General features: G+C 42.5%; 3 protein-coding genes across 5 annotated transcripts; 1 reads left to right on the top strand and 2 right to left on the bottom strand.

The window, feature by feature from the left end:
• Positions 1-9: 9 nt before the first annotated feature.
• Positions 10-8,947, bottom strand: slc25a14 (solute carrier family 25 member 14). The gene is made up of 9 exons (XM_061802880.1): positions 8,760-8,947; positions 7,689-7,845; positions 7,217-7,355; positions 5,837-5,931; positions 5,662-5,747; positions 4,962-5,057; positions 4,764-4,888; positions 4,161-4,374; positions 10-2,620 (listed from the first exon to the last, which is right to left on the bottom strand). The coding sequence occupies exons 2-9, from the start codon at positions 7,750-7,752 to the stop codon at positions 2,579-2,581; spliced, it is 861 nt and encodes a 286-aa protein (XP_061658864.1). The 5' UTR covers positions 7,753-7,845; positions 8,760-8,947; the 3' UTR covers positions 10-2,578.
• Positions 8,948-9,803: 856 nt separating this feature from the next.
• On the top strand, positions 9,804-14,965 carry LOC133491583 (glucose-dependent insulinotropic receptor). Its single transcript, XM_061802879.1, has 5 exons — positions 9,804-10,225; positions 10,306-11,684; positions 12,174-12,484; positions 12,605-12,732; positions 14,854-14,965. Exons 2-4 carry the CDS (start codon positions 11,201-11,203, stop codon positions 12,713-12,715), a joined length of 906 nt encoding a protein of 301 aa, XP_061658863.1. The 5' UTR covers positions 9,804-10,225; positions 10,306-11,200; the 3' UTR covers positions 12,716-12,732; positions 14,854-14,965.
• On the bottom strand, positions 12,604-26,314 carry LOC133491582 (dual specificity protein kinase CLK4-like). Of its 3 annotated transcripts, XM_061802877.1 has the most exons (14): positions 26,177-26,314; positions 21,925-22,074; positions 19,413-19,511; positions 19,237-19,328; positions 18,987-19,110; positions 18,838-18,904; positions 18,504-18,617; positions 17,805-17,971; positions 17,276-17,370; positions 17,084-17,213; positions 16,299-16,381; positions 15,814-15,893; positions 15,093-15,183; positions 12,604-15,022 (listed from the first exon to the last, which is right to left on the bottom strand). In XM_061802877.1, exons 3-14 carry the CDS (start codon positions 19,447-19,449, stop codon positions 14,867-14,869), a joined length of 1,236 nt encoding a protein of 411 aa, XP_061658861.1. In that variant the 5' UTR covers positions 19,450-19,511; positions 21,925-22,074; positions 26,177-26,314; the 3' UTR covers positions 12,604-14,866. The 3 variants fall into 3 exon arrangements, with proteins under 3 accessions (XP_061658861.1, XP_061658860.1, XP_061658862.1); XM_061802876.1 differs by having other exon boundaries at positions 12,604-15,183; XM_061802878.1 differs by lacking the exons at positions 19,237-19,328; positions 19,413-19,511; positions 21,925-22,074; positions 26,177-26,314 and having other exon boundaries at positions 12,604-15,183; positions 18,504-18,642.
• Between the last annotated feature and the right edge of the window lie 1,338 nt (positions 26,315-27,652).

The raw sequence follows: 27,652 nt of genomic DNA, 5'->3' as shown, positions 1-27,652 counted from the left end.
TGACCTATACTATTTTTCAGTTTTTATTCACTACAACAAAAAGGCAAAAGGTGCTTTCAATAGCTACAATTGGGTGAAAAAAAGAGCACTTAAAAAATCCAATAAGTGAAACATTTTCTTTTATATGTAACTTGTCGGTAATGAATGACTGGCAATGAACGTTTGGTCTTGAAATCGCTCACAAATGCAAGCATTAAATATAGAGAAATACCGTATAAAGCTGAGCGGGAAAGAAAGCAATATCAATTAAATTGTGTTTGACGCCAAAAATTCTTAAAAAAGGAAATATCAGCCCACTCGTGAAAATAAATAAGCGCTAAACGATAACCGTTAAATAAGCAGCCCCACAAACATGCACACTAGCTACACAAGTCTTGGTTGCGTAGTAAAAAAAAAAAAAAAAAAAGTAAATTATTGAATCAAAAGTGATGATTTTTCTTCTTTTGGTAACAGATGCGTCCTAACAGACACGCGGCGTTTGTTTGTATCGTGTTCAAGTAGTTCAGCAATTGTCCAATGAAAAGCATGTTAAATGACAACAGAGCCATTAAACAATAAAAAAATGAACCTCATCATTGACTAAGGAGAAATGTTTTTATGAAATTTCCTCAGAAACTAAAATGTCGCTTATTAATCAAGTCGATAAAGTTCCATACCCTTGCAAAAATGTTTTTAACTTTCTTTTAAACCCGTAACATTATGACTGTTTTTGAAAATCCAACCTAAGACAATGTTTCTGGGTCAATTTGACCAGATGTGTCAGAAACTAAAATAATTAATATACACTTAACAAAATTATTCACCCCCCCAAAATTACTTTTTGACTTTCATTTTCCCTTTAAAACAGGTTAATTTGACCCATAACATTATTATTGCCATTGCCAAGAAATAAAAATAACCTACTTCTTACGTCGACTTCTCAGATATGGCAATAATGTTGAATGCCACAAACTCAAATAATTTTCCTCCCTTAAATCAAGCAGAATAAATTTAATCCCCCCCCCAAAAAAAATATATATATATAAAATATATATATATATTTTTTTCCCTTCTCTCACCTTTAAAACAGGTCAACTTACAGCCATTTTATTACCATTTTTGAGAATAGTTTAGTTAGGATAAGAGGAGTATCTTAACTCTTTATAAACTCTGTTTTAACTTTAAAATGGTTCAGTTTGGCCCAAAACCTAACAGAAGGATAAAAAGGCTCGTTTTAATCCTTGAGTAACATGAACGTTAAAATGAGACTCAACTTTTACAAAACCCTAAAGAGTGTCTTCCTTTTAGAATAGAGAATTGAACAACTTTTAGCACCTTTTCAGAATGTTGTGTTATGTGAAAAAACAAAACCTGGTTGTTGTTTTTGGTGTAAAAGAAAATAGTACATGCTTTTCACTGGACAGCGACTTTTGTTTATAGCTCGAAGCTAAGTACCACAATCCAAAAAATCGTTCTAACAGTGTGATAACAATAAAGTTGTGAAACTACACCCACATACCGTAAATATTTTATTCACCTCCCGTTTTGATGCTTTACGACGCATTCATATCGTGAACCAAATCTGATCTATACAATTACACTAAATTTGGTCTCCTTGAGGAAAACGAAGTACCCTGACAAACTGTGCCCATTAACAATGCAGGACAATTCAGTAACGTGTCACCCGTTTGGCCAAATGAATTAACCAAGCCAAGGATGCCCGTTTCTATGGCGATCTGTGGCTCTTCCAGTCTCTCTGCATCTCTGGGTTTATGGTGCCATCACCAGGTTGCAACACACACTGAAATTCAGAGTCCTTTTTACCATGAAAGAGGTGGGGGAGAAAAGTTAAATATTAGCAGTAAAACAGGCCAAAAAAACGTATGACAGAGTCTTATCGTGTCATCAGCAACTTGCAAGGGCGATACACAGAAACTGGAGGAGTCAAAGACATTTTGGGAGTGATGTACATGGGTAATATGCTCAGTAAAACTAACTTTGGCACATTCTCCTTTCAAGCCTTTAGAGCGCACTGCTCTTCCCATCGGTATCACAGCAAAGGCTTTGGCTCAGATTGACGCCCGTGTCGGGCTTCGTCCGCCTCAAGAATCTCCGGCCAACAAACAAACAGTATGGCACCTTACTATCGAGTCCTTGTAGGACGGAGAAGGACTATTTCCTTCCCTCGCAAATGCATCTACTTCTATTGTCAAACTCGTATGTCCTTGAAGAATAACGTAAGGTTGAAACTCACCTGGTCCGCGGCGGTAACCAGGTTCTAACTCTCTCTCTCTTTCTTCTGCTAAACACCTGCTAAAAGTAGCTGCCTGGTCTCAGTGCTCATGACTGGTGAAAACAGAATCAGTCACCCGTAAATAAATAGCAAAACCAAAGAAAAAGGACATGAGGTGTTGGATGAGTGAGGGTGTGGTGAGGTTGGCTGATCTTGCGGTGGAGTTGCTGGTAAAGGAGTGTGAAAATATACTGGCGCCGCAACTCTCTCAGTAGTGCCGCCGCAGCTTCTTCTTCTGTCTCCCCAATTAACCTCGTGGCCGACAGAGTCTGACAGATTTGTGCTGTCCCGACTTGCGTCTCCCGCTTACAACGGGAGCTTCTTCAGCTGCTCAAAGGTGATGAAGAACTGAGCTGCCGGTGAAGGAAAACATCCAATGACAGAAAAAGCCCTCATTTTATAGCCCCCTTGTTGCACACGCAGCCATCTTTTTCTTGACTAACCTCCCATGAAATGATTTGTTTCTCACTTGGCTCGTGCACTGCTGGCTCTATGAAGGTTTGTGGAACTCGGTAGTGTCACTTTGGAGTAGGGATGCTAACAGGCCAAAAAACAGCTAATCCCAATGTTCCTTGGTCTATTAACCCTGCTGTGTTTAACTATCCTGAAGTGACACAAACAAAACACTAATTATACAGTTATTATACCTTGAGATTTCAGTTTCACTTGTTCCAATATCTACAAGTAACTCAAAACACAGTTTGAATTCTGTTCCAGCCTCCCCAAAAACAATAATAAAAATTAAAAATAGCACGAACAAGTTGCAAGAAAATAGCACAAGTTGGCAGTACCCGACTAAATTCGCACCATAACCCAAAATGTCGTTTTTTTTCTGTGAAAGCTTGTGATACAGTCTATTTTTAATTAGCGGTTACGTCTGCGACGTTGTGACGCCACCCACGTGGAAAACTACCCGTTGACTGTTATTAAACTAGTTGCAGAGTCCTGCACTCTGTGTGAGAGTTCAGTCAGGTTCAGCTACGTCGCTCAATAAAACTCCAAAAGTTTAAAACTGAAGAACATTGTTCATTTGTTGTTTGTTTTACCAGTAAAAAGAGCAAAACTATTTATTCTAACTTGAATTTCGACTTAAGTCGGACTCCGCCATCAAAGTCAGAATTTACATCAAAATACTTTGTATAAAAAACAAATACATCGAAATAAACAAGATGTACTGAGCATGACTGCTGAGAGGTGGATGGAGAAGAAGAAGGGGGACCTGGTCCTCAATCCTCTCCATCTCGACAAGTATCAAAGAACCTTGTTTTGCGATCATCGCGTCCAACAACGGAACGGAGACCTTCACATGCACTAAAATACGGGCTTTGTCTTCCATAATTGTCACCACGGTCGACCGACTGAAGCCTTGGTGCTGTTGCTGTCTACTTTCTCCAATCTTTTTTCTTTTATGATATTGAGCTTTGTTTCCATGGTAATGGATTTTCTTTTGGATGAAGAAGCATTGCTAAAAGACACAGCTTTCTTCTTTGGGGCCATAATGTCTCAAAAGGAGGGTGAAAAATGCGAAGATACTCCCGGCGCACAAACACGGACAAGCATTAGTTAGATAAAATGGCGGACGGGCGTTGTAAAGTCGAAATGTCTTAACCCGAGGACTCCCTGTACATGTACACACACACACACACACACACACACACACACACACACACACACACACACACACACACACACACACACAACACCTAAGAACCCCAACAAATCTTGTCCATTATCTTTAGGAAGGTACATTCTTTGTATAAGGTCTCATTAAAATGTGCAGTTGAAAATAAAGATAGATTGTGGGATTAAAAAAAAACACCCACATAGAATCAAGACACCTTTCATCGAAATTGTGACAAACAATGTCACTATAAAATGCAAAGGATACAATAATGTTCCAAGGTCCCAGCCGCAGCCAGTTGGGCCAGAATCCTTTATAGAGCGCGAAGAAGCCCTCGTTCCTCCACGTCTGCATCACGCCGTCCAGGGTGCCTTTGTACATCGGTGCCCCCGACAGCACCCGCTGGTTCATCATGCGTGTGCGCACCACGTCCACGGGGTTGGAGGCCAGCGCCCCTGCTAGGCCACATGTGAAACTTGAACTGTGCTCACAAAAACAAAAACAGACAATTTGTATTATTTTTTTTTTTAAATCAAAAACAAGCAACAACAACAAAAGAAAAATCATGGTGGGATCAACAGAATATGACGGCCAAAGGGGATAGTCACAAGTAACACAAGTACTCCTACTCTGTACTCGAGTAAGAGTGAAGATAGTTGTGTAGAACAACAACCACTGTACTAACGTAAAAGTGAGAAAGTACAGATTGAATTTTACCTGTACATGTATCCATTTTCTAATGTAGGTGTGAAAAGTAAAATGTCTTCTGAAAAATAATACTCAAGTCAAACACTGCTGCCTAAAACATCCGCTTAAGTTCCCAATCAATGTCAACTTCCCAAAATTGTCATGACAAGGGAACGGGCTTACATGAAATGGGTCAAAATGGTGTCGCCCATCACGCCGGATCGAAGGAGGTGCTTCTTGGTGATGTCATACACGGGAAGTTCAACGCCGACAACGATGGCGGCTCGCTGGGCCGTGGGGATGACGCCCTGAGCGACATAAATATACACGCATTAAGAAATTAAATCATTTGAATAGTTTTACCAATTGGTGCCGACTCACTCTCCAGAGGCCTTTGGTGCCCTCTGTCTGGTAGATATTGATGAAGTTGGACATCATGCTGCCTTGGAGGAGACTGCCCTGTGCCTGCATTCTGATCTACAATCAAAAAATGGGTTTCAATTTTGATATCTTAAGAACTGATTATTTGAGTAACTGGATAAAAAATTGTTTAGCATTATTATATAATCAACACAAAATATGTATACGAGGCTAACCTTACACCAACCACATCGAGTCCCTGGGCGTCGGTTGTGGCCGTCCAGCTAGTGTATGGGGGTGATTACTGCAATTTTATTTAGTTACCCTTTATTTAACAGAGTAATTTTCAAATTATTATTATTATTTTTATTATTATTCAAATAATCATTGCACCATGCAATGGTTATTTGCACAGTGTTGGACCAGCGGTTTCTGTATCGTCCAGCGGTGGCGCTGTATCAAATACAGTTGAAATCCTAAATCTGTCAAAGCAGATTTACTATGATATCTTAATTATTGCACAGTGAGATTAATACCATGAGAAAACACAATCTTGAGATACAGATATGGTTACATTGCTACAATCCACTTATTTTGGGCCTTGAATCCATGGAAAACGTTACACGTGTGAACATTCAGAACGTCATCGCCTCTGCCTCAATTTGACCCAGAAAAACAATAATTTCATCTCCATATGGTGTATTTGTCCAAAAATGGTCACCTTGAGGACGTCCGTGGGATTAGCCAAGGAGGAGGAAAAAACACCGGCGACGACTCCACAGAAAACGTTGATGACCATGGTCTCCTCTGCCAAGGAAAGACATCGATATGCTTCCAACAATTTGACACAAACACACGTGTGTGTAAGTGTATGTATGTAACACATTGTTAATCACCTTCTGGGTGACTGACAAAAAGCCTCTTCAGGGAGTTGTAGGTTCCAATCTTGATGGTCCCATAAGACGCTTGTCTCAAGAGCGCAGGTGAAATCCTACAAGGAGACAAATTTTGTTTCGATAGTTAAATAAGACAATGCGTGTTGGCGTCCATTTAAAACAGCTCTCAGGGGATGCCTCGGTTCTGGACCACAATCCGTTCCAGAAAACGGTTCGAGAAGTGATTTGTTTGAAAACCGAATCGATGTTTCCCATTAAAATGAATGGAAAAAGAAATAATCCGTTCCAAGCCTAAAAGATTTGACTTTTTAAAGCATTTTTTTTTAGCTTTTCCTGATAATAAACTGCATACCAGAAATAAATGTATAGTTTAAATACTTAATATAATAAAATAATTTAAGAAATATTTATTTTTGCTTAAAATGTATGCTTAAGTAGTAGAGTACGCTAGGCTGGGAGTTCATTGCCATATCTGTAGCAACTCAGGCCCCAGCCTTATAATCTTTTTTTATTGACAAAAGTGCAGAATACCTTAAAACAAGCAACTTGCCTTCATTGGAGCCATGATTAGGGGTTCATACTGTAGTCCTCCATCAGAAGAAAAACAACAGTCACTACCAGGACATGTCTGTGTATAGAGGCTGCGTCATATAGAATAACAAAAGTGCGATGGTTGCGCGTTATGTCATTTCCATTTTTTTTTTTTTGAGGGGCATTCGAACTGACAATAACAAAAGTCATCGTGGGTGGGTCAAAAGCTTGTGCCGCACACAATGTTATTTCCGGGTTTTTTCGGGGGACGTTCGAATAGACAATAACAAACGCGTCGTGGGTGGGTTTGCTGCTTGCCGCATGCATTATGTTATTTCCGGGGGTTTTCGACAGTGTGGAATTCACAACATTGTCATTGTCAACAGAGTCGTGGGTCAGCTGGTCTGGCCGCGCGCAATATGTTATTTCCGGGGTTTTATCGGGGGCGTTCGAGTACTGATTTTTGTTCGAAAACAGAAGAAGAAAAATTTCGAAATTTTCATTCGAAAACGGGGACGTTCAAGAACTGAGGCTTTACTGTATATCTGTGACACATTTTGTCAAAACACCCTAAGGAGGAAGAATTCCTGCTGGTTTTTACACATTATTCTATAAAATGAGTCTGTTCTAAGGGGCGCACATGATGAGACTGTACACTCCAATCCTCTACTGTCTGGCCAATACCGAGTATGTTTTATGTTATGATGAGGTGAAGTGCTCCTACAAGCTCAGTATGATCAACAAATCGAGGGGCAAGTGCAAGCAATAATCGTACATTCGCTCAACTAAGCTTTTGGCTTTTAACACAATAGTAGCTTGAAATCTTGGCTTGAAAATGCAGTCATTTACCCTGAGTAGAGCGCCCGGATGCCCTCCTCCTTGCCTATCCTGAACAGGGCATGGAACATGCCTCTGTAGCGGACCTCCGTGTACTGAGATTGACCCTGCACCTGGAGCCGAGTCTTTGTCAGATCGATGGGGAATGTGCCTATGAATAAAAATACGTAATTAATAATAATTCAGCAAAAGTAGAACATACATATACACACACACACAAAATATTACTTTTTTTGTGAAACAAATACTTTGACAGCTTTTGCATGGAACATGTGTACAGAATACTGTACTGATAATATACATATAAAATATCCACAATAAACACACATTGTGTCAACAGTGATTTAAAAAAAATATATATATTCAAACCCATTTTCTAAAGCTACCATTCCACAGTGGCTGCAAGACAAGATTCAAATGCCTTTCATTCCATATAAAAGCTAATTTCCATGTCACGATCCTTGCGGGGGGGGGCATCACCTACCAAATTCTGCGACAATCGAGGCCATCCCGCCATAGATGAACGGCTTCCAGTTCAGGTTGGCCATCTCCGCCGCAGCGGCTCCGGCGGCTGCCTCTGCCTGCTGCAGCCCGGCCAGGAACAACAGCAAGATGCCCAGGCACAGGTCCACGCAGCAGCGCTGTGACAGCAGCCGAACAAGCACCCCCAAAATCATGATGCTAATATCGGCGGGGCCTCACTAATCAGCATCAGCACCCGAAAGCACACTGCGGCCGGAAACTGACGTGCAACGTCGTCACGGCGGCCGCATTGATACTATTGGCCGTAAACCAAGCCAATCAAATGCATACGCAAATTTTACTGGAGGAGGTTACACTTTGTCCAACGACGGTCGAATGTAACCATGAATGTAAAATTGATATTTCTAATCAAGTCACATAGTTGAGGAAAAGAAGGGGAATTTTGAAAAAATAAATATACGTATATAAAAGAATTTAATATGTATGACCATATGGCCGGAAAAAGACAAGTAACTTCCGTCACGTCAGCTGCGTTGCTGCTATTGACTGTCAGCCATGTCAATCAAACTTTCACAGGATTCTATTGGAAGACGAGCGTTCCCAAAACACTGTCGATTGTAACACAAACTAAATATGAATTTGCTTTCCTAAGGAGGTAAAGACCTCATATGGCCACGAAATATACAATAGCGTGTTTATAACATACATATTTTCAAAAGACTACGGTCGGAACAAGACGTCTTCCCGTTGAGAACTTCGCCGCAATTGGCTGTCTCCAACTTTCAGTCATACGCTTCACGATTCTATTGGATGACTACGAAGATCTCCGAATGGCCGTCGACTATTACACGAATTAAAAAGAAGTTCTTTATTAAGTCAGATTATCTGACAATGAGCCACATTGACACGGAACCTTATTTGATGTGGTTGTGATTTTTCAACAATTAGACGTAACCCCGTTGAACGCCGTTATAGTGAGTTTACGCAATGCCGGCTAGCACTTTCGGCGGTTTTCTAGCCTGTTGGATTGCTTCCAAATACTTCCCGATACAAACAAATTATATTTACCTACCTGGTGCGAGTCAATCAAATACAAAAAAAAATGCCGCTACATTCGCTTTTCCATTATTCAAAATACATGTCGCGTTAACTTCAACGGAGCAGAAAACGAAAAACTTCTCTGTCGCACTCAGCTCGTCTCAATTTAAGCTAATGTCAAGTAGAACGGAAGCGGCACACCATGAATTTCCGGTTTGTGCTTGCAAAGTAAACTCCCATTCAAAGTCATGGGGATATGCAAGTTATATTGTGTTATTCATTATATTATAACTCGAGGGATAAAAACAATTGGAGCTATTGCACGGTATGATGAAGTGACGTGTTGATACGTATACAGCATTTTTTTCCCCACCTGATGCTGTTGCCTCCTACTTTTGTAAATGAAACATTAAAGATGGCATTGTATGAAGTTATGGTGTGAAGGGACAGACAAAACAGACGATCCAAATACATGACTTATTTTAATTTCCTTTGAACAATGCCAATGAATCACAACAGTTCCATCAAAAAAAAAAAAAAAAAAAGGTAGTTTGAGGTTATGAAGTCAGAAACAACATGGTAAAAGGTACACCGCAGCAGCAGGAAATTGCACTTTTCCTAGAACGGAGCGTTATTATTAATTATTATTATTATTATTATTAAGCTTCCACATTTCACGCTGTCGTTCCCAGAACGTTGTGCAGCAGCTGGGTGAAGCTCTTGGAAAGCTGCTGCAGCAGCGACATCCCGTTGCTATGGTGACAGAAAGTCATAAGCCAGTGACTAGCAGTGAAGGAGTTTTTATGGACGCTCATATGGACAGACACAGATGGACATTTTGCGCCAACTCTCCAGTCTCACTCAGAAAAAAAAAATGGTTACGCGAAGTTTTGACATGCTGCGATATTAGAGTATCGGTGTACCTAATATAGTGAAAAAGGCTCACCGGGGTCCGCCCGACGGTGGGCTGCTGCGTCTGCGCTGGCGGCAGAAGAGCTTGGCCGCGCGCTGAACGCAGTACACCAGCACGGCCAGCAGGGGGCTTCTGAGAGCCATCTTCAACCTGGAGCACAAGCAACAGGGGGGAAAACACATAATTGCTTTGTTGGGACATTTTTTTAAAAGAAAAAACAACTCTTGAATTATTAAACTGCGCATTTATTTGAATTTCTTTAAAAAATACTGTTCATTTATTTTTTTGGTATTTCATTTGTACATACTTCTAATTTATTAGGTCTGCGTAGATTATCATACATCCACTCGTTTACATGAATGAATTTATGCACAAGTACTGATTAATTCCAGTCACACCTATAAAACACCACAAAGTTACACAGCGAAATAAATTCCCGTTTCTTCGCTATTATATAAACTGTCCAACTGTTGAGTAGTTTTAATGTACTTTTATTGTTGAAATTCAGCTTGTTCATATAAGTGAAACACTAATTCCAGCGATAACTTAAAAAAAACGATCACTAGCACTTCTCGTATCACAAACAGGTGAGTGGTTTTCATTCATTTCAGATGTATTAAAGTGAACGCAACACCGCATCCAATTTTGCTCACCAATTCCTCTTCAGCAAAAGCTCCTCCTCGGCGAAACGTCGATGTCGTCAAGAAGGAGGCCTCGTCTCGGGGTGTAAACAGAACCGAAAGCGAAACCCAGAACCCCGTCCGTGCTCACGGCCCGCCGCAGCCGCAAGAACTGCTGAGGCGGGTGTTTTTTTTTTTGTTTTTTTTTTCAAAAGGTCCTGAAAGGTCCAGCGGCGCTCGGATAACATTGATGCTTTGTGTCGAATGCGAGAGGAGCTATTTATGTGTTATTGTTTTATTTTGGGGGAGGGGGGGTGGCTTTTGTTTGTTGGGTGGGGGTGTGGAGCAGGGGCAGGTTGATGAAAACCTCTTAACAAAAAAATGGTGTTACCTTGACTTATGAGCCTCCTCACAAATAAATACAATTTTTGTCAGAAACAAGTTAAACAAAATTAATGGGAGGTGAGGGGACTTTTCATTCTTAGGACTATTAAGAGTGTTGCTACTATTAATAATATTTTTTTCTGTTCCCCGTCTTTTCATCGTGACCTTACTCCTCCCACGTACCAAGTTCGGGTTTTGTAATGCACATTTTCCTCCTCCTGACTTTGTTTGTCCTGGACCGCCCGGACAGTGTGTCGCGAGGCCGTGAAAAAAACCCGTCATCAGCCGTATCTGTTTGTGTGTGATGCCGAGTGGAAAATGTCCCGTAATGGCAAATGCCTTTCCTAAGGGTGGGTGGGAGCAAATGTAGGTCTGGCGGGGTTGGACTTAAACAAAGTGTGCCCTTTTTTCTTTAAACGACTCACTGAGACTGGATCCTATGTAGGGATATTGCGAAAAAAGCTCCATTTATCAGAGTGACTGGATGGTGGACGGCGGCAGGGTTGTACAAGGTGCTAGCGTAGCGAGCGTCTGGATCGCAAGAGAATCCACAACAACATGACTCCGGCCGAGGTGAGGCCACGGGTGACAGGTTTCGTCCTGAGTGTGGCCTCCTGCCTAATCGTGGGCACCAACCTCCTGGTGGCCGTCGCACTCCTGCGCCTCCTGGCCAAGAGACGTAGCCAGAGCTGGTGCTTCGTCCTCAACCTGGCCTTGGGCGACACCCTGGTGGGTTTGGCCATCACCGGCCTGGCTGCCGACGACTTCAGCACCGGCGTCACCTCCACGGACAACCGCTACGTCCGTCAAGGTTCCAGAAACTTCACATCTACAGTTCTGGGAAAGAGCCGTTGTTTGATGCGGATGGCCTTTGTGATGTCGCCCTGCACGGCGTCCATTTTGTCCATGTTTGTGATCTCGCTGGACCGCTACGCGGCCATCAAGGTTCCCTTGAGGTACTCCAGGCTTTCTGGGAAGGGGACACCAGCCGCGTCACTGGTGGCTCTCTGGGCTTTTTCGGTCATCGTGGGATTCTTACCAGGTAAAACCAGCAAGATCAGTCAATCAGTACGTTTACATCTTCAGTTCTGAGGACTTTCATCTGGTATACATGTTCACTTCCTAATACTTTTATCTAGTATTCATGCGCAGTATGTAAAAGTGACTTGGTATAGGTGCAAAGTACCAAAGACTTTGGACCGTGTGATTATGTATACATGTGCAGTTCCTAAGAAGTGTACACTGCCAATCACATTTAAAATTTGTCCTCACAGGGCTCGCTAGCTTGCCTACAATCATTGTCAGCATTTTTGCATCCTGTGATTTGTTGGTCAGAGCGAGGAAAACCCAAAGTTGAATGTAACACATTGCTAAAAAACACGTCTGTAGCTGTCTGCAGATCATCAATCCACCTTATATTTTATCGAGCGATTTTTTATTGGGCGATTCCCCATCTTAAGGCCCAGTCCCCGACTGGAACACACTGACCACTAGCGTGTTTTCCTGACTAATGGTCCCCTCACGTCCACAGCAATGGTCCGGCAGCTGCAAACGGACGCCTTCGTCATCTGCCCGACGGGCATCATCGTCCTGTTCAGCGTGTGCTTCTTCACCATCCTCTCCGTGTTCGTCTTCATCTACATGGACATCCTGAAGATTGCCTGCGGCCACCAACGGCAGATCTTCCGGATCAGTCAGGCGGGCTCTCGTACCGCCGACGGCCACTGCCGGCCGACTCTGTATCCTCGAACGAGGAGCCAGTTCCGGAGCCATGTCAAGGCCCTTAGGACGGTGGCCTTGCTGGTGGGCTGCTTCCTGACCCTGTGGTGCCCCTTTTTTGTGGTGAGCATCGTGCAGCTGCTGTGTAAAAGCTGCCGCCTCATCGCGGTGTTGGAGAACCACCTTTGGCTCCTGGGCATGTCCAACTCCCTCATCAATCCATTGGTTTACGCTTGTTGGCAGAGGGAGGTGAGGACGGAGATTGCCGACATTTTCGCGTGCCTGGCGGGAAGGGGGTCGGCTCCCGGACCTGTCTTGGAGGTTTGGGACCATCAGTCGCACGCTCAGACTTGAAGATGTGGCTGAGTCTGGTAATTGCGCATCTCCGGACTCTATCCTAGCTTGCTTTTGGCAAGCAAACAGGACAGGAACTGTCATCCCTGCATCCATTTTTATTCAAACTTTTCACCATAACTTTACGCATACTCGCGGTCGGCCAAAGCTTTAGCGATTCTCAGTGGCAAAACTCGTAAACCTCTACACGATTTGAAACCAGAACCTCTTGAATGGGAGGCAGAGGTACTAACCAAACGCTTCAAAGTGCTGGTTGTGTATTTCACAATTGATATACAGTCTGTATAACGTTTACTTCGTTTCTAACTGATTTGCCGAATGAGTCCTGTTGCTTTAACTGGAGATAACAAACCTAAGGTTCCCTGCGCTTTATCAAAAGTTGATTATTCAGCCATGGAAACATTCTGGTTCGCTCCACGCAATAAAAGTGCCACCGGGGCTGCGCCGAGGAGCCTCGGCTTGGGTAAATATTGACTTAAGTGCGACCTCGGGCAAAAGCGTCCGTGTAATCGAATCAAGCAAGGCAGGTAATAAGGCCTAATTCGGTGTTACTTGCTGTTTCAGAGATGTCATGTGGCGCAGTAAAACATGTCCAAATAGGATGTCTTGATAAAGTCAAGCAAAAATAGGTCATATTTAATCACAAATTAGAATAAACAGGAAAGCAAGCTTGTGTCATTTGGGAACAGGAATGCTCTCCATTGTGACAAAATTCAGTAAAACACTCAAGAATCCGAAAACCTTCAACCACACCGTTGAGGTACGATGTACTGCTATACGATACGATCAACCCTTGTCATTTCACAAACTAACATACGGGCATTTTTTTTTCTGGAGAAGTAAGTAAAACTAGTGCCCTGCGATTGGCTGGCAATCAGTTCAGGGTGAACCCCGCCCCCTCCCCGCTGGCTGCTCGGATAGGTTCCAGCACTCCCCGTGACCCTTGTGAGGACAAGCGGCTAAGAAAATGGATGGACGGATAAGTAAAACCATTTGCTGGGAAAAAAAAAGCAAACATAACTGACTAATTGTGTATTTTTTGTTCTATGTTCATGGTGACCGGACGTCTGTACGCTATGTACCAAATTGTACCTTGTAACTCGATCAAGGTCACTTTTGGGAAATTGAAAACCATGAAAACTACATTATTAAAAAAAAAACGAAACATTTTTTCCTCATTTACTGGATTGAATCATACACGTGAACACGTCAACATACGACAGACGTAGACAACAACATTACTTACAGGCACGTTTTCTTTATCCTCTGCAAATTTGCATTACTGCGGTTGACTGAGTCGGTTGACTGAGTCTAGTACAGCAGTGGCTACGGTCTTCTTCATGTGTGTCTTCATGACTGCGTCATACTGCAGCCCCGGTGACCAAGTCAAACACAAGATGGAGTCTCAATAAACTAATCACAATCTTCTTCTTTTTCTTTCGGCTTGTCCCGTACGGGGTCGCCACAGCGTGTCATCTTTTTCCATCTAAGCCTATCTCGTGCATCTTCCTCTCTAACACCCACTGTCCTCACGTCCTCCCTCACAACATCCATCAACCTTTTCTTTGGTCTTCCTCTCGCTCTTTGGCCTGGCAGCTCCATCCTCAGCACCCTTCTAACAATATTCTCAGTCTCTCGCCTCTGGACATGTCCAAACCATTGAAGTCTGCTCTCTCGAACCTCGTCTCCAAAACATCCAACTTAGGCTGTCCCTCTAAAGAGTTCATTTCTAATCCTATCCAACCTGCTCACTACGAGCGAGAACCTCGACATCTTCATTTCTGCTTCCTGTTGTTTCTTCAGTGCCACCGTCTCTAATCCGTACATCATGGATTTCTAACCTCATCTGTCAGCCTATCCATTACTACCGCAAACAGGAAGGGTCTCAGCGCGGAACCCTGATGCAGTCCTTAATCACAATCAATAAACTAATTATTTACATAGTATTTAATTGTCACTACTTCAATTGGATTGTGCAAACCATCTGGAATTTGAAGGGTTAAACAAAAACGAATGGATATTTTAGATCTTTTTTTTTTGGGGGGGGGGGGGGGAGATTCATGAATTGTACATTTTTGCCATTTGTGGTTGGTCTAAGTTGCTAAACCAAATAGCGAGTGTTCACTGTGTGTGTCCAGCGTTCTGTTGGCGTTAGCTCCTTCGCCTTTGCCTCGCCCTCCTGGCGGGTTTGAAAAACGGGTGCCACAGCGCCTCCTCCACGGTGATGCGCCGCTCCACGTCGTACTCCAGCATGCAGGCCAGCAGGTCCAGCAGCTGCCGCTCGTCCTCGTTTCGCCTCGGCAAGGTCTGCCAAAGCGGACCAGACCCGTGTCACTTCCTGTTTGACCTTCTCGGCGACTTCCCGTGCCCAGCGTACCTTGAGAGGCTTGCAGTGTTTCCGGACGGAGCTGCCCGAGGAGCTGTGCTCGTCCCAGTCCAGTTTCCCATTGAGGACGTAGTGCTGCTTTCTAAACATTTCATGTGACCGTGAAATTAGAAAGACACAATTAATGTTGAAGTTAGTTGAGGAACTTCCTTGAAGCACAAGTAGCGCTTTGGTGCCATTTTGTGGTATCTTGGTGGCATGGAACTATGCCGGGTGGGTTCATTTAGTCAAAAAGTAGTCCTTTACCCCATCTGTAGCATTTTAGTGCAAATGAACTATGTTGAACTGATTTATGGAGCTTCATCCAGACAAATAGTGATTTGCCACCACCTTGTGGCACTGTTTAACAGTCGGGAATGCCACGTAATGTACAGTGATGGGCGTATATTTTATCACTGTACTTAAGTATATTTTTTCAAGTACATGTACTTGAGTAATTACTTTTCTGAACACTTATTTTTGGTCCCCAGGTTTGAAAATAGAGCGGGACTTCCAACTTCTTACGTTATCAGAATAGATTTGTTATTTTTAGACATGATGTAAAATATATGTTAGAGAACGACGGCCGAGATGTTGATTGCTTGAAATTTCGAGGTCGCAATTTCAAATCAGTCCAAGTGGTAATTGGAAGCTGACTTTTCTTCCATTCCAGGGGGCGCTACTGAGTGGAATGCCACGTTTGTACGTGTATGTTAGTGTGTATCCGTGGTACCTGGTTTGTTTCAACAGGTGCGGCGGGATGGGTCCCAGGATTGTTTCCATCATCGCGAGATGTTCTTTACTGTCGTGTGTCTGGAACGACACGCGGGAAGATGAATGGCTGGACTTTTGGCAACAAAGAGGACTTTAATCGGGATTTTCTGAGAATAGTAAATGCATGAGTCAGTTATTTTTGGCAAGAAAGGAGTGTGAGGATGCTAGACTGCGAGATGCTATTGTCGGGTTTTTGTCAGCAAATGACTTTGATTCAGATATTCTGAGTCATGTGACAAGAAGGAGCAATAAGTGATGCTCGCTGCTGTCGTTTGAGTCTACGTTGAACCCCAGTTTATCGCAAGAGAGCCGCCTCGTGCCATCCGATCAACATTCTCACGCCGTCCAGCAAACCTGCACAACGTGAACCGTTCGGAGCCTTGAAATCGACAATGTTGGGAACCCTCGCGAAGGGAAGGCCCACGGGAATGTGTGCGTTCCTACCGGGAAAAGCGTCTGTCCGAGGTGGTACTCCAGGAGAACGCAGGCCAGACTCCAAACGTCGCATGACTGATTCCAGCCCAGATCTGACCACATACACGCAAAAATGAACAGTTCTTCAAAAGAGCGACTTCAAGCGGATTATTTCCACATTGAGTTGGACTTGACTGCCAAACTAAACATCAACACAGAGACAGATTTCATATAGCTTTCCGTTAAAAAAAGTCTGTTACGCTTAGTGCTAGCAAACTTAGCTAAATTCTATGAAACGGCGAATGAATAACATCTGCGTCACGGTGTTAAAACCCGTTGGACAAAATATATTTGGACACCAACGGCGTAGCAACAGATGAAGACATATAATATACCTACTTACAGGCATATTATATTTTGTATCTTTTGTGAAAAATGAGTAATATTACAGCGTACTGAGTCAGTTGTGATTCTCCTGTCTGTGTCTGTCTATATTACACTTCCCCCTAGTGGCCAAGGCCCGTACATCAAAAGGAGTAGCACAAGGTACATTGAATTGAAACAAATGAGTCCAAAAATGTAAGTTTTCTGCCTGTCTATCCATCTGTTTTTTTTTTTTTTTACGTAGTGTTTATTTTGTTTTTAATAAAAATACACTCCCAACCACTTTATTGTTTTTGGGGCTTGCTGAATAGATTGATGGGGTTTCCATTAATTTCAATGAATAAATATGATTTCAGATGCTTTGAGCTATGATTAAATTTGTATCTCAAGGCACCAATGCAATGCATGTGTTTTGTTTTGAGTGTTCATACCGAGTATGATTTCCGGAGCTCTGTAGTGGCGCGTTGACACCAGGGATTCGTGGTGCTGGTGGTCGAAAACGGCAGTGCCGAAGTCCACCACCTTGACGTCCAGACTCCTGATCCTCCTCTCGTCACGTTTCTAACCCACAAAGACCTTTTTCAATTTCGGTTTTATTTCGGTGCTTAAGTGGATGCTTTTACCGTCTGGTCGTCGTACTCTATGTCGTAGTCAGAGCAGACGAACAGGATGTTTTCCGGTTTCAGGTCAGTGTGGGTAAGTTTGTTGCGATGCAGGACTGGAAAAAAACACAAACGAAAATGCTTTTAAAAAGGGGCGGGGGGGGGCGTGTCCTGGAAAGTTGACTTTTTAATAACCCGTGCCCATATGTAATTGCATCTAGAGAGTCATTAAGAGTGAAGCCAAACGACCAAACAATTTGCGTCTGTATGCTAGCCGTTCAAAATTTTTGCCGTTTGTGACATCACAGTCAGCCCAATTTACATAACACCGCCCCCACACTAAGATTCTCCACCCATGATATGGAAGCAAGGCTAGGCTAAGATCTGACATTTTCAAGTGATGGCCGGCTGGACAACAGTCTGAAGCACTAATTTTGTCCAAGCCAAAAGGTAAGCAGATCTGCTTTGTGCTTTGTCGGACGCAAAGATCAGCGACATTAGCCTCCCGACCACCGAACGGATGGTGCCGGACTTTGGAAGTTCAACTCACAGCTGACGGCTTGGAAGATCTGGAAGGCCATATGTCGGATCTGCTCCACGCTGAACGGCAGGAAGTGGTTTTGTCGCAGGACCTCGTAGGTACTGAGTCCCAGCAGCTCGAAGACCAGGCACACGTGGCTTTGGTGCTCGAACCAGTCCAACATTCTCACACAAGCACTGTGAAGAAGAAAATAAATCTTTTTCGACAGTGGTTCTCAAAACGATTTACAGCTCATACCTTCCAAAAAATAATTACTTCTACAAGTATACCTATCATAATCAATTTTAAAGTACCGTACTGTATAAGGAAGCAAGTCATTAGTCCACGTCCTAGCAGTCAACTTTCTGGTGGGTTCACAACTTAGCACTCAAGCAAAGATAGCTTAGCTAGATAAATGGGGACGTTTACGTTTGTTTCTGAAGTTGTGGCGGCCCACAGGGCTACTTTCTAGAGCCACTGTTGGGAAAAAAAATCTTTCTGGTACAATTAAGTGTTCCTCATAAACGAGAGTTGAACTCTTAATAGCGTATTTAATAGTAATATACGCCACTGTAACATTATACATAGTTTTAACATCAACATTGTACTTCAATGTAGAAAAGTTCATTTAAAAGACATTTTATTGCACTTGAAAGTTAATCAGGACAAATCAAACTTATTCTTTCATGTACCGCTAAAAGGGAGCCCGCTCACAATCTCCCAACTCACAATCTGTTGTCGTCGTCCAAGGCGTTGATCTCCTCCAGGACGGCGATCTCGCACTTGGCCGCCTGCCGGAAACTCGCGATGTTGCGCACAATCTTCACGGCCACACGCACGCCTCTGAAACACGTGAGCAAACGCGTCCCTGAAGCGCAAGGGAATTAATTTCCCGCTCAATGAAACTCTTTGGGGCTTTACACTTCAATATGGAATGATAAAAGCTGCAGGTATGTTGAACTAGGAGTCATTTTTACGACTGCAATATCTTGACCTAAGTACATATTTATTTCTTTTTGTGACGCAGCTTGTAACGCAACTTCCGTTTCAAACTGTATCTTACTTGCGTCGGTCAATGCACTCCACCACCTTTGCGAAGGCTCCCGCTCCCAGCGTGGACACCACCTCATCTGGGAAGGACAAGTCCAGGTTGATTTATTGACCGATTTGGATTCGGACATCGGCCACACGAAGGACAAAAAAGCCACATACAGCGTTCTTTGATCACCAGGCCGACGTGGTAGAGCAGGTGACCCTCCTCTTCATTGTAGTCCCGACTGCCGCCGGCCTGACTCCTCGGAACTTCGGCATCATCGCTAAGGCGAGCGGACTCAATCTGAGGCGAAGAAAAGAACGCTGAACTATTACTAATGTCAGAGCACTTGAAAATTGACTTTTTAATTGCTTATATGCCAAGTCCAAGAAATATTAGAACTTGAAAAACTCAAAAGTTGGAGCATACTGAGCTGCGAGTCTCTGTGGAGCTCTGTTGGTTGTCACAACTGCTGTTCTTTGTCTCAACGTGGTCCGAATCTCTTTTGCGCTTGTCGTTGTCTACAAGAGAAGCACAAATTATGGATCATCTTGCTGTACACACACCCGGAAGTTATGACTTGGACAAGAATCATGAGGGAATACCTAACCAAGAACCAAAGTCCTGGTCCTTCCTGCCCATTGCGCTTCTGGGTTGTGTCGCCCCGTTTTAGCTCCCCCGTTTGAGACTTAAAGATGTGACACCTGGACAGAAATGAAAAACAAACAAACAAAAAAAGTTTTTTGAGAGAGCGAAATGACAAACTTGAGTACTCCAAAGAATTATGCCCACCCGTCCAGTCCATTTCAGTCCAGTTCGGTTCGGTACACCTTGGTACACATCACGAACTGACCAATAAAGCAGAAACACCCCCCCCCCCCCAAAAAAAAAAAAAACAACAAAAAACCAACAACAAACAAAAAAAGAACAACAAAAATATATCTAGATTACAGAATTATATGAAGAATTTAACAGAAAACATATATTTTAATGTAAGGGGGTGGGGGCAGATTTACTGTACTGTATTTCTGATTTTTTGTTGATATGTTTGTAAATTTAGTAGGCTACTTCCTAGTTAAAGGAAAACCACATCAAATGACAAAACCGTAAACCTTTTGATTTTTGGATTGTGTTATCAGTTCAATCATAAACAACTTCGAAATAAATAACGACAATACAATTTTGAATTTGTGCTTGTTCCGCAATCCATTTGTTCTGTTTCACAAGAGATGACGCGAGATTTTAGCACCAGATAATTTTAGATTTGGAGGACATGGATGAATTAACGTCGCAAAAAAAAGAGCAAATAATTGATAATAAAAATGAATTCATTTAAGCGCGCCATATTTGTGTTTGTCTGTTCATTAGCTAAGAGATTTCTTCCTAGTTTAGGATCATTGGACAATTGGGACTTCAGCAATTTGCATTTCAATCCAATCTTGCACAAAAATTGAGTTCTTCCTTGGCAAATCTGATACATAATATTTTTTTCTTGCGATCATGTTGACTGAAAACTCATATAACAACAAATGTCAATCAAAAGTGTGCACGGCGGTGGTCCTTCCAGATTTTGCTTGGTTATTCTGTCACTTACGCATTTTTAGCTTTTAGCCATGCATGAAAAATGTCTTAACGACCTTTATCTGTTTTGATTGTCATTTTAATAACATGATGTCTGTAAGCGTACGGTTTTACTCGTGGGCCAAGGCCAAGGTCTCAGCCCTCCCCCCGTCCGCCAATAAATCCACTTCTACAAATAGCAGACATGCCATTGGTAGCAGGGGGCTTTCACCCCTATTTCGAGTGTGATTTCTCACTCACTTTTCTTACTCACCTTTTTGTCGCTAGCGCGGCATCTTGACTGCGTCCGTCCACCCAAATTTACAGTTGCATGTAAGTGTCCAACTCATTGAATCACGATGTAGCAATTCAACGTGTTATTTATAATTTCAAAATATCACCTAATGTAATTTGCATTATTTAAATTGTAATCACGCTTAATTTTTACATTTTAAAATTTTATGCGTTTGGTATTTTTTTCAGTTTTATTTTCAAATCTTACATTATTTTTTAATTTTAAAATTGTACGCACGATTGTACGCTTTCCAAATGTAATATTATTATATAAAGAGTCCCAGCAGCAGCAGTGCGGGACTGTAAATCAGGGGTGAGGAAGACTCTTAGCGCTTGTCAACATGCTCATTTACAGTAAGAGCTTGAAATTCTCAAAACTTTTTGCCAGGGTGTCGCGACCGTCATGCTGGCCAAGGTGCGGTCATACCCAGCATCTTGTGTTCCCACAGTTCTTTTTTTGTTGTTTTTTTGTTATAATCCTTTTCAATTAGACTGGCGTGGCAAACGGCTTATTTAATTTGTCATTCTTGTTCTTTGTCTCCAGCAAATATTTTACGCCAACTACCTCAGGGATCAATTTTACGCACCCTATAATTCTTCATGAAAGGAATATTGAAGAATATTTACTGCCGCTGTCTTATGACAATCGAGATTTTAAATTTTCTTGTTTCGCTAAACCAAAGTTTTTGAGTGAAGTCTTGGTCTCTGAAGAGGAGTGAAGAAAAGTTTACAACACGCACGCCATGTTTTAAACCAAAATAGCTGATTATGGGGGCTTCCACCTTTTGTCAGCTTTTGTCACCAAAACATTTTATTTTATTTAAAAACTACATTATATTAAAAGCGATCCATTACCAACCCATTATTATATTCATATGAAATGTTTTAGAATTAAATGTTTAAACTGAAACTTCTGTGTATTAAGTGAAAATGTATTTCATTTTAAATCCAACTTTTTATTTGCATTTAAACGTCTAAAAATATTTCAGAATTATAAAACAAAAAGACCTAGATGTAAATGTAAAGTAATTTAATAAGTGTTTTTTTATTATTTATTATTATTATTGCTGAGTTTTTAAATAATCATATTATTATAATTTATTATAATCATAATAACCATTTAATTTCCATCCCTGAGCTTGTTTTTTTTGGGACATTATCCACAATATTAGGATGGCAATTTTAAATAGAAATCCAATTAGAAAGTCAGGTTTTGTTTTTTTTCATCCGAGTGAAAATAAAAATACATGTTTTTGTACTAACCTGAATACGACGAACACTGAACGAAGGCCGCTACGTTGCGTGTGGCGTTCTTCTCCTTTGGCGCCGTCGCTCTCTGACTCCAGTCCTTTTTCTCCTCTTCCTCTCTCCTCGCCAAAAGGTGGAACGTGAGCGCTGAATGCCCACGTGGGCCTGCCAAAAAAGGGAGTGGAGAATCGGCGTGACCGGCGCAATAAAACGCGGGTGTCCTTCGAAAAAAGCCAGACGTTAAGACATTCCCTCGAAACACCGCAGAGGTGGTCAAAGTCACAGCCAGCTGCAGTGAAACGAGACACGTGGGGGTAAGGTGGTCGGTGGGAAGACCGCTGGTGACCCAGCACAGGCTCTTCTTTCAACAACAACACAAAAAAAAACCCACACAGCCGTTCTAATTTTACTAGCAGATAATGGTTTTATGAAGTAAAGGTACACCGCATTCAATGAGGTGGCGTGACTCACGTGGTGTTCTTTGACACTTAAAATGTCAAGCTGTGCCAGTCATTTAACAAGAAATAATACTGAATTACATTCGCTCAAATTAAATGTCACCTTGTCAGAAAATATATATCCCAGTAGCTTAGATTGTTAAACAGTTGATGAATGTTATAAAAAAAAAAGGTCTGAAAAAAATGTTGTCAGTAGGAGAAGTTTAGCCAAGGATTCAATCAATGTAGTGTTTCATTTGGTTTCTTTTTTTGGGTTACGGTGTTCCTCACGGATCCTTTCTAGAGCCACCATTTTTAAATAAGCATCATTGTTATGGTCCGATTAAACTGGGGCTATTACGGGCAATTTTCATGTTTCTGTTTTAAACCGGGCGGCACGGTGGCTCAGCTGGTCAAGCGTTGGCCTCACAGTTCTGAGGACCTGGGTTCACTCCTGGACCCGCCTGTGTGGAGTTTGCACATGTTCTCCCAGTGCCTGCGTGGGTTTCCTCCGGGCACTTCGGTTTCCTCCCACATCCCAAAAACATGCAACATTAAATGGACACTCTAATTTGCCCCTAGGTGTGATTGTGAGTGCGGCCGTTTGTCTCTATGTCCCCTGCGATTGGCTGGCGACCAGTTCAAGGTGTACCCCGCCTCCTGCCCGTTGACAGCTGGGATGGGCTCCAGCACTCCCAGCGACCCTCATGAGGATAAGAAAATGGATGGATGTTTCAAACCGCCAACATAACCTGACATAACCCCATATTAAGGTAAAATGGTGGTCAGCAGGGCTCATTTTTAAGTCCACTCATATAAAAAAAAAAAAATACTACAGCAGCAGCAGTTCATTAAGTATTGATATAATTACAGTACTTATTGGAAGGTCTCACAAAAAGAAACAACTTATCGATGTTCCTTTTTCTTAATTGAAATTGTAAGTCCAAACCTATTTTTAGCTTTAGCGACAAGCAAGCAAAGCAACAGCGCCCAATAAAAAAAAAAGTCAAGCTAAAATTAACATGACAACATTATTGGCTACACGCAATCCCACCGCCGGTCAAACGGCAGAACAATTTGCAGCAGCTGCTTCACGTTCTTGCAGTGACCGACAAGTGGTGGGCGGGAGTCATTTCGTATTAGATATGGAAATGATGGTTGCATAACACGTTGAGGGAACGAGTTGACAGATGAAATCCCGCCTTGAAAACGTGAATCGAGTCACATGTTCATTTAAGTCAATGTATGAATGAAGCGTGGAATTTGAGAATACTGGAAAATTCTTCAGATATCATGTTATAGGGCTTGTGTGTCTTTGCTAAGCATAAAAACATGAAAAATAATCTAGCTTTTGGCATAAGGGAAATTGTGAAAAATGAAACAACAAATTCCTCTCTTACACACACACACACACACACACACACACACATATATATTTATGTTTATATAGTTGAAAATTTATTTTTAAAAATATCTTAGCAACAACATGAAAAGTATCCCAGCACGGTTAATTTTTTTTTGCCAACAATATCAATAATTTCATAAACCAATGATATAGTGTGTCACTGATTTATGGTCCATAACTGTGACGGGCAACTAGACGGAATTCAAGAGGGGAGCCAATACTCGTCTCGCAAGAATACGGAGTTTAGTTTTTGATTCGTCACTGAAATGTTGTCAAAATTATAATAATGATCAATCATTATATGGACAATTAATTTCAGGCTGTGACACAACTTTAAATTGCCTAAAAACTAAAATGCATTCCTTCTAAAATATTTTTTTAAAAAAGAAGAAAATCATAAAAACATTTCCAATTTTTCTATTTTCAATCATTGAGTGTCAAACTAGTGAAAATATTTAATATCTGATCATATCTCTGTAGCATGTTTTCCCATGCATTCATTCAATTAGCGGGAAGAAGCACTTAAATATTTCATTCAGTGAAAAGCTCGTTACTCAGGCGCACGCAGAGTTATGTCGACGTCACGGCGGTGGTCAACGCCGCTCACATCGACAGGCAGCTGTTAAAGCTCTCCGCCGGAATTAGAAATCCGGTAGACCATCGATCAGGCAGCTAAACGGCCAGGCGTTAATATCAATTGCCACGATCACTGGGCGCTGCCGGCTGACTGTAACGTGCTGGTCTGGTCCGGAACTTGACTGACTTGGCTCGCTTTCCCCAATCTGCTTTTTGCACCCATAATGTTTTGAGTTTTTACAGCTTAGGGACAAGGAACGTTTGGACCTTGAGATCTGTCTCGTGCTGTTCTCAGGGTCCACTATCCAGTTTTCTCAAGTTCTTTGTTATAGAGTCGTCTCAATTTCAGACTTGTAATTCCTGAAAATTACTCCCCCTTCATGCTGACCACAACAGAGTTCCCAGGTGTCTTGACATCAGTTTTCTGACATTCTTTGGTCAAAATACACAAAGGATTAAAAAAAATATATATATAAAATATATATCTGTCTCATGCAAACGCAGAGTACAACTTTTGTTACCCGTGTTGGTCTGTATTGTTGGGAACAAGAGTAACAAACTTCAGTTTGTTAGCTAGACTAGATGGAGATTTAGTGAATTAGATTGGGGTCCCATAATTAGCCCAATAGGGTACAAATTTTTACTCATTTAAAAGTCAAGTGTCATCCCTAAAAACATTCTAAAATAAATATTGTAATGAAAAATATATACAACATTATTCACTTCAATGTCTATATGAAAAATATAAATATGAGCGGAGAGCCCGTCATCCGTGCGCATTGGACATCCAAGTGTTCGCCATATTGGCTGCATTTCCTGTCTGTGACGTCACACTGGGACATTCGCCATTGAAAACACGCCGTGGCACCAACTGTGGGAGACGAACACGCCCCTTCTGACACAGAAGCTCTTTTCAAAGAAGAGAACATCTCACAACCGGGTGAAGTGAACGGGGCAATATTACCCTATCGTTTCGAGCCATATTTAGATGACAGGAGGACCACGGCCAAACCGAATGCGGCCAAACCACCTCCGCGCGGCGGTGATAAAAACGCCGCCCGCGAGCGACGACGACGCCGCGGCCAAACCGCCTCCCAGTCCGATCCACCTCCACGGCGGAGAAGAGCCACCGTGGCCCGGCGCCGTGACGCGCCATCCCGGCCGAAGCCGTGTTGACAAGCCCGGCGGCGATCCACCCCTGATTTACGGATTACGCCCCCCCCATTTCTTCCATTTTTCATGACGAACCGGGTCTTTTAGAAAAGTATGAAGAGCGAATCCATCCTCCCGAGTGTTCGAGCAATATCCAGCAATACAATGAGCCGGCATTTTGGCTAAAACGAAGGAACAGCGAGTTACTTTCCAGCAGGTAAATATAAAAATACGAGACCGCTTGAGTGTGCTACTTCCCTGTAGGTCACTTCCTGCTTCTTCTCAAAAACAAATCCCTCGAGAGGATTTTCATGGTGGGAGTTACAAAAAGCCATATCTGTCAAAATAATGTTTTGTGGTGAAAAAACGGATGGGTCCATTCCGGCTGCCTTTTTTTTCCATTAATAACATACTAAAAAAAATCATGCATTTCATGACAGTGGCACTTTAAGGGTGTAAAACGCTGTCTTCAATCCAAAGTGAGCTGGAATTGGCATATAGAAAAGGAATGGACGAAAGGATCATCCATGGCAGTCTTTTCAATACCTAGATCCCAAAATGGGTCTCCAGGGAGTTTTTATCGAGTTGCCAATTAGCCACACTCTATCTTGTCTGTTTTTTTTTTGTACCAGTCGTTACTACATCGAGTAATTAAAAGTATTGAACTGAAGTCAAAAGAGAGTAGGGAGCTTTTTACCGTGAGTTCAAAAGTTGACAGGGACAACCAGTCTGTCTCGACCTAACGTGAATCACGACGACACTGTGTCTGCGTTCGTGTGTTGCAGCAGAATCAGAGCCGGATCATCCCTCCGTCTCCGTCTTTCTCTGGCTGCCGTGATTACTGGAGGAGAAGAGAGCGCCGCGTCGCAGAGAACCAATTTTCCTAATGCACTGGCACACACACACACAGCACCACGGTTATTGATGAGGGGGACAACACGGGGCCACACATATTGCTGGGAAATGGAGTGAGAGAGAGAAAGAGGGAGAGAGAGCGTTGAGGATAGCGGAAGGACAAGCTGGACAAAGAGAGGGACAAGCCGGGCAAGGCGAGAGGAAAAATGGGGGGACGGGACGGAGGCGAGGGGAAAGGACCGCCAGATGTTCTCGGACGGAACGGGACGTCCAGTTAGAATGAAGGAGCGTGAAAAAGCCCGTCCTTCCTTTACAAATCTGTTTTTGGGGGGTTTTTTTTACGAGCGCGCAAGAGAGAAAAATGTGCGACAACTTCCAGCGCCGGACAGAAAAATGCTGCTTTTGCGATTTCTTCCACTTGTAGTCACCAGAAGACAAGACAGACAAGAAATGGCCTTGCGAAGTCACTCTTGCGCAGTCCGAAGGGGGTTCTGTCAACCGTGGGATTTACCCTTGAACTGGACCAGTCGACGACTGAAGAAGGGAAGGTTTCACAAGTAAGACTCAGCAAATCCTGAATGAAGAAGCCTGCTCGAAGAGGATGCGACAAACAGAAGATGTCCGGTTCCTTTAAAACATTCCGGTTTTAAGGACGCCAGGAAACAAGGAAAGCACTCAACTTTTCATTCTCTACCGGAAAAATTCCACCTCCAGAAACCTCTGTTGGATCCCCCAGGCCCTCCCCCTTCAGCTGTGATCCTTGGAACATTTATTTGAACTTCTTCCAGAGCCACGATTGGAAGGTCTGGAACTACCAGGATCACCTGAAAGATCCGCAGGGAGCCGAGACTGAAGACTGAAGTTGTCGGCCATTGTAAGACTGCAAAAATCTTTGAGGGCAGAACAACACAGATTCATTTTTATTTTCTAAAAACTACCAGGATCATCTCTAAAAGAATGTGGAAATGATTAAACACTCACAAGGAACCAAAACTGAAGGTTTGAGATTTTCTACAACTTTGAATTAAATCCATCCTTGTAATTTGAATCCCTCCAATCCTGTCCTTGGGCTCTCTATTGTCCATGCTCCATCTGAGGATTTCCACAGCAAATATTTCCTGATTCCAAATATTTGTCTCTACTGGATACCACCCCTCTTACTCAGAGATCCTGACCCTAAAACCCTTCAAGTGGAAAATCTTCTTTCCTTTCCCTTCTTTGTTTAATAGATAAGACACATTTTAAGGTTTTAGAACTATCGGGATCATCTAGAAGACTGCAGGAACGCCTGCTTATCAGGTGAAACTATACCTGTTAA

The sequence above is a fragment of the Syngnathoides biaculeatus genome, chromosome 18 (assembly GCF_019802595.1).
Source record: "Syngnathoides biaculeatus isolate LvHL_M chromosome 18, ASM1980259v1, whole genome shotgun sequence".
NCBI classification, from domain to species: Eukaryota; Metazoa; Chordata; class Actinopteri; order Syngnathiformes; family Syngnathidae; genus Syngnathoides; species Syngnathoides biaculeatus.
The sequence above is the reverse complement of the archived record's forward strand: the minus strand, read 5'-3'. Positions and strand labels throughout refer to the sequence as shown.

Excerpts from the sequence above, each read along its gene's own strand:
- LOC133491582 (XM_061802876.1), bottom strand. The coding sequence starts at position 19,449 with ATGGGCAGGAAGGACCAGGACTTTGGTTCTTGGTTAG. Across the intron at positions 17,214-17,275 it reads TAGAGTACGACGACCAGACG|AAACGTGACGAGAGGAGGAT; the intron begins GTAAAAGCATCC and ends TTTGTGGGTTAG. Across the intron at positions 15,894-16,298 it reads TCGGACAGACGCTTTTCCCG|ACACACGACAGTAAAGAACA; the intron begins GTAGGAACGCAC and ends GTGTCGTTCCAG.
- LOC133491583 (XM_061802879.1), top strand. The coding sequence starts at position 11,201 with ATGACTCCGGCCGAGGTGAGGCCACGGGTGACAGGTTTCGTCCTGAGT. Across the intron at positions 11,685-12,173 it reads CATCGTGGGATTCTTACCAG|CAATGGTCCGGCAGCTGCAA; the intron begins GTAAAACCAGCA and ends TCACGTCCACAG. Across the intron at positions 12,485-12,604 it reads TGTGGTGCCCCTTTTTTGTG|AGGGAGGTGAGGACGGAGAT; the intron begins GTGAGCATCGTG and ends GCTTGTTGGCAG.
- slc25a14 (XM_061802880.1), bottom strand. The coding sequence starts at position 7,752 with ATGGCCAACCTGAACTGGAAGCCGTTCATCTATGGCGGGATGGCCTCG. Across the intron at positions 5,748-5,836 it reads TTTTGTCAGTCACCCAGAAG|AGGAGACCATGGTCATCAAC; the intron begins GTGATTAACAAT and ends TTTCCTTGGCAG. Across the intron at positions 4,889-4,961 it reads GCACCAAAGGCCTCTGGAGA|GGCGTCATCCCCACGGCCCA; the intron begins GTGAGTCGGCAC and ends TATGTCGCTCAG.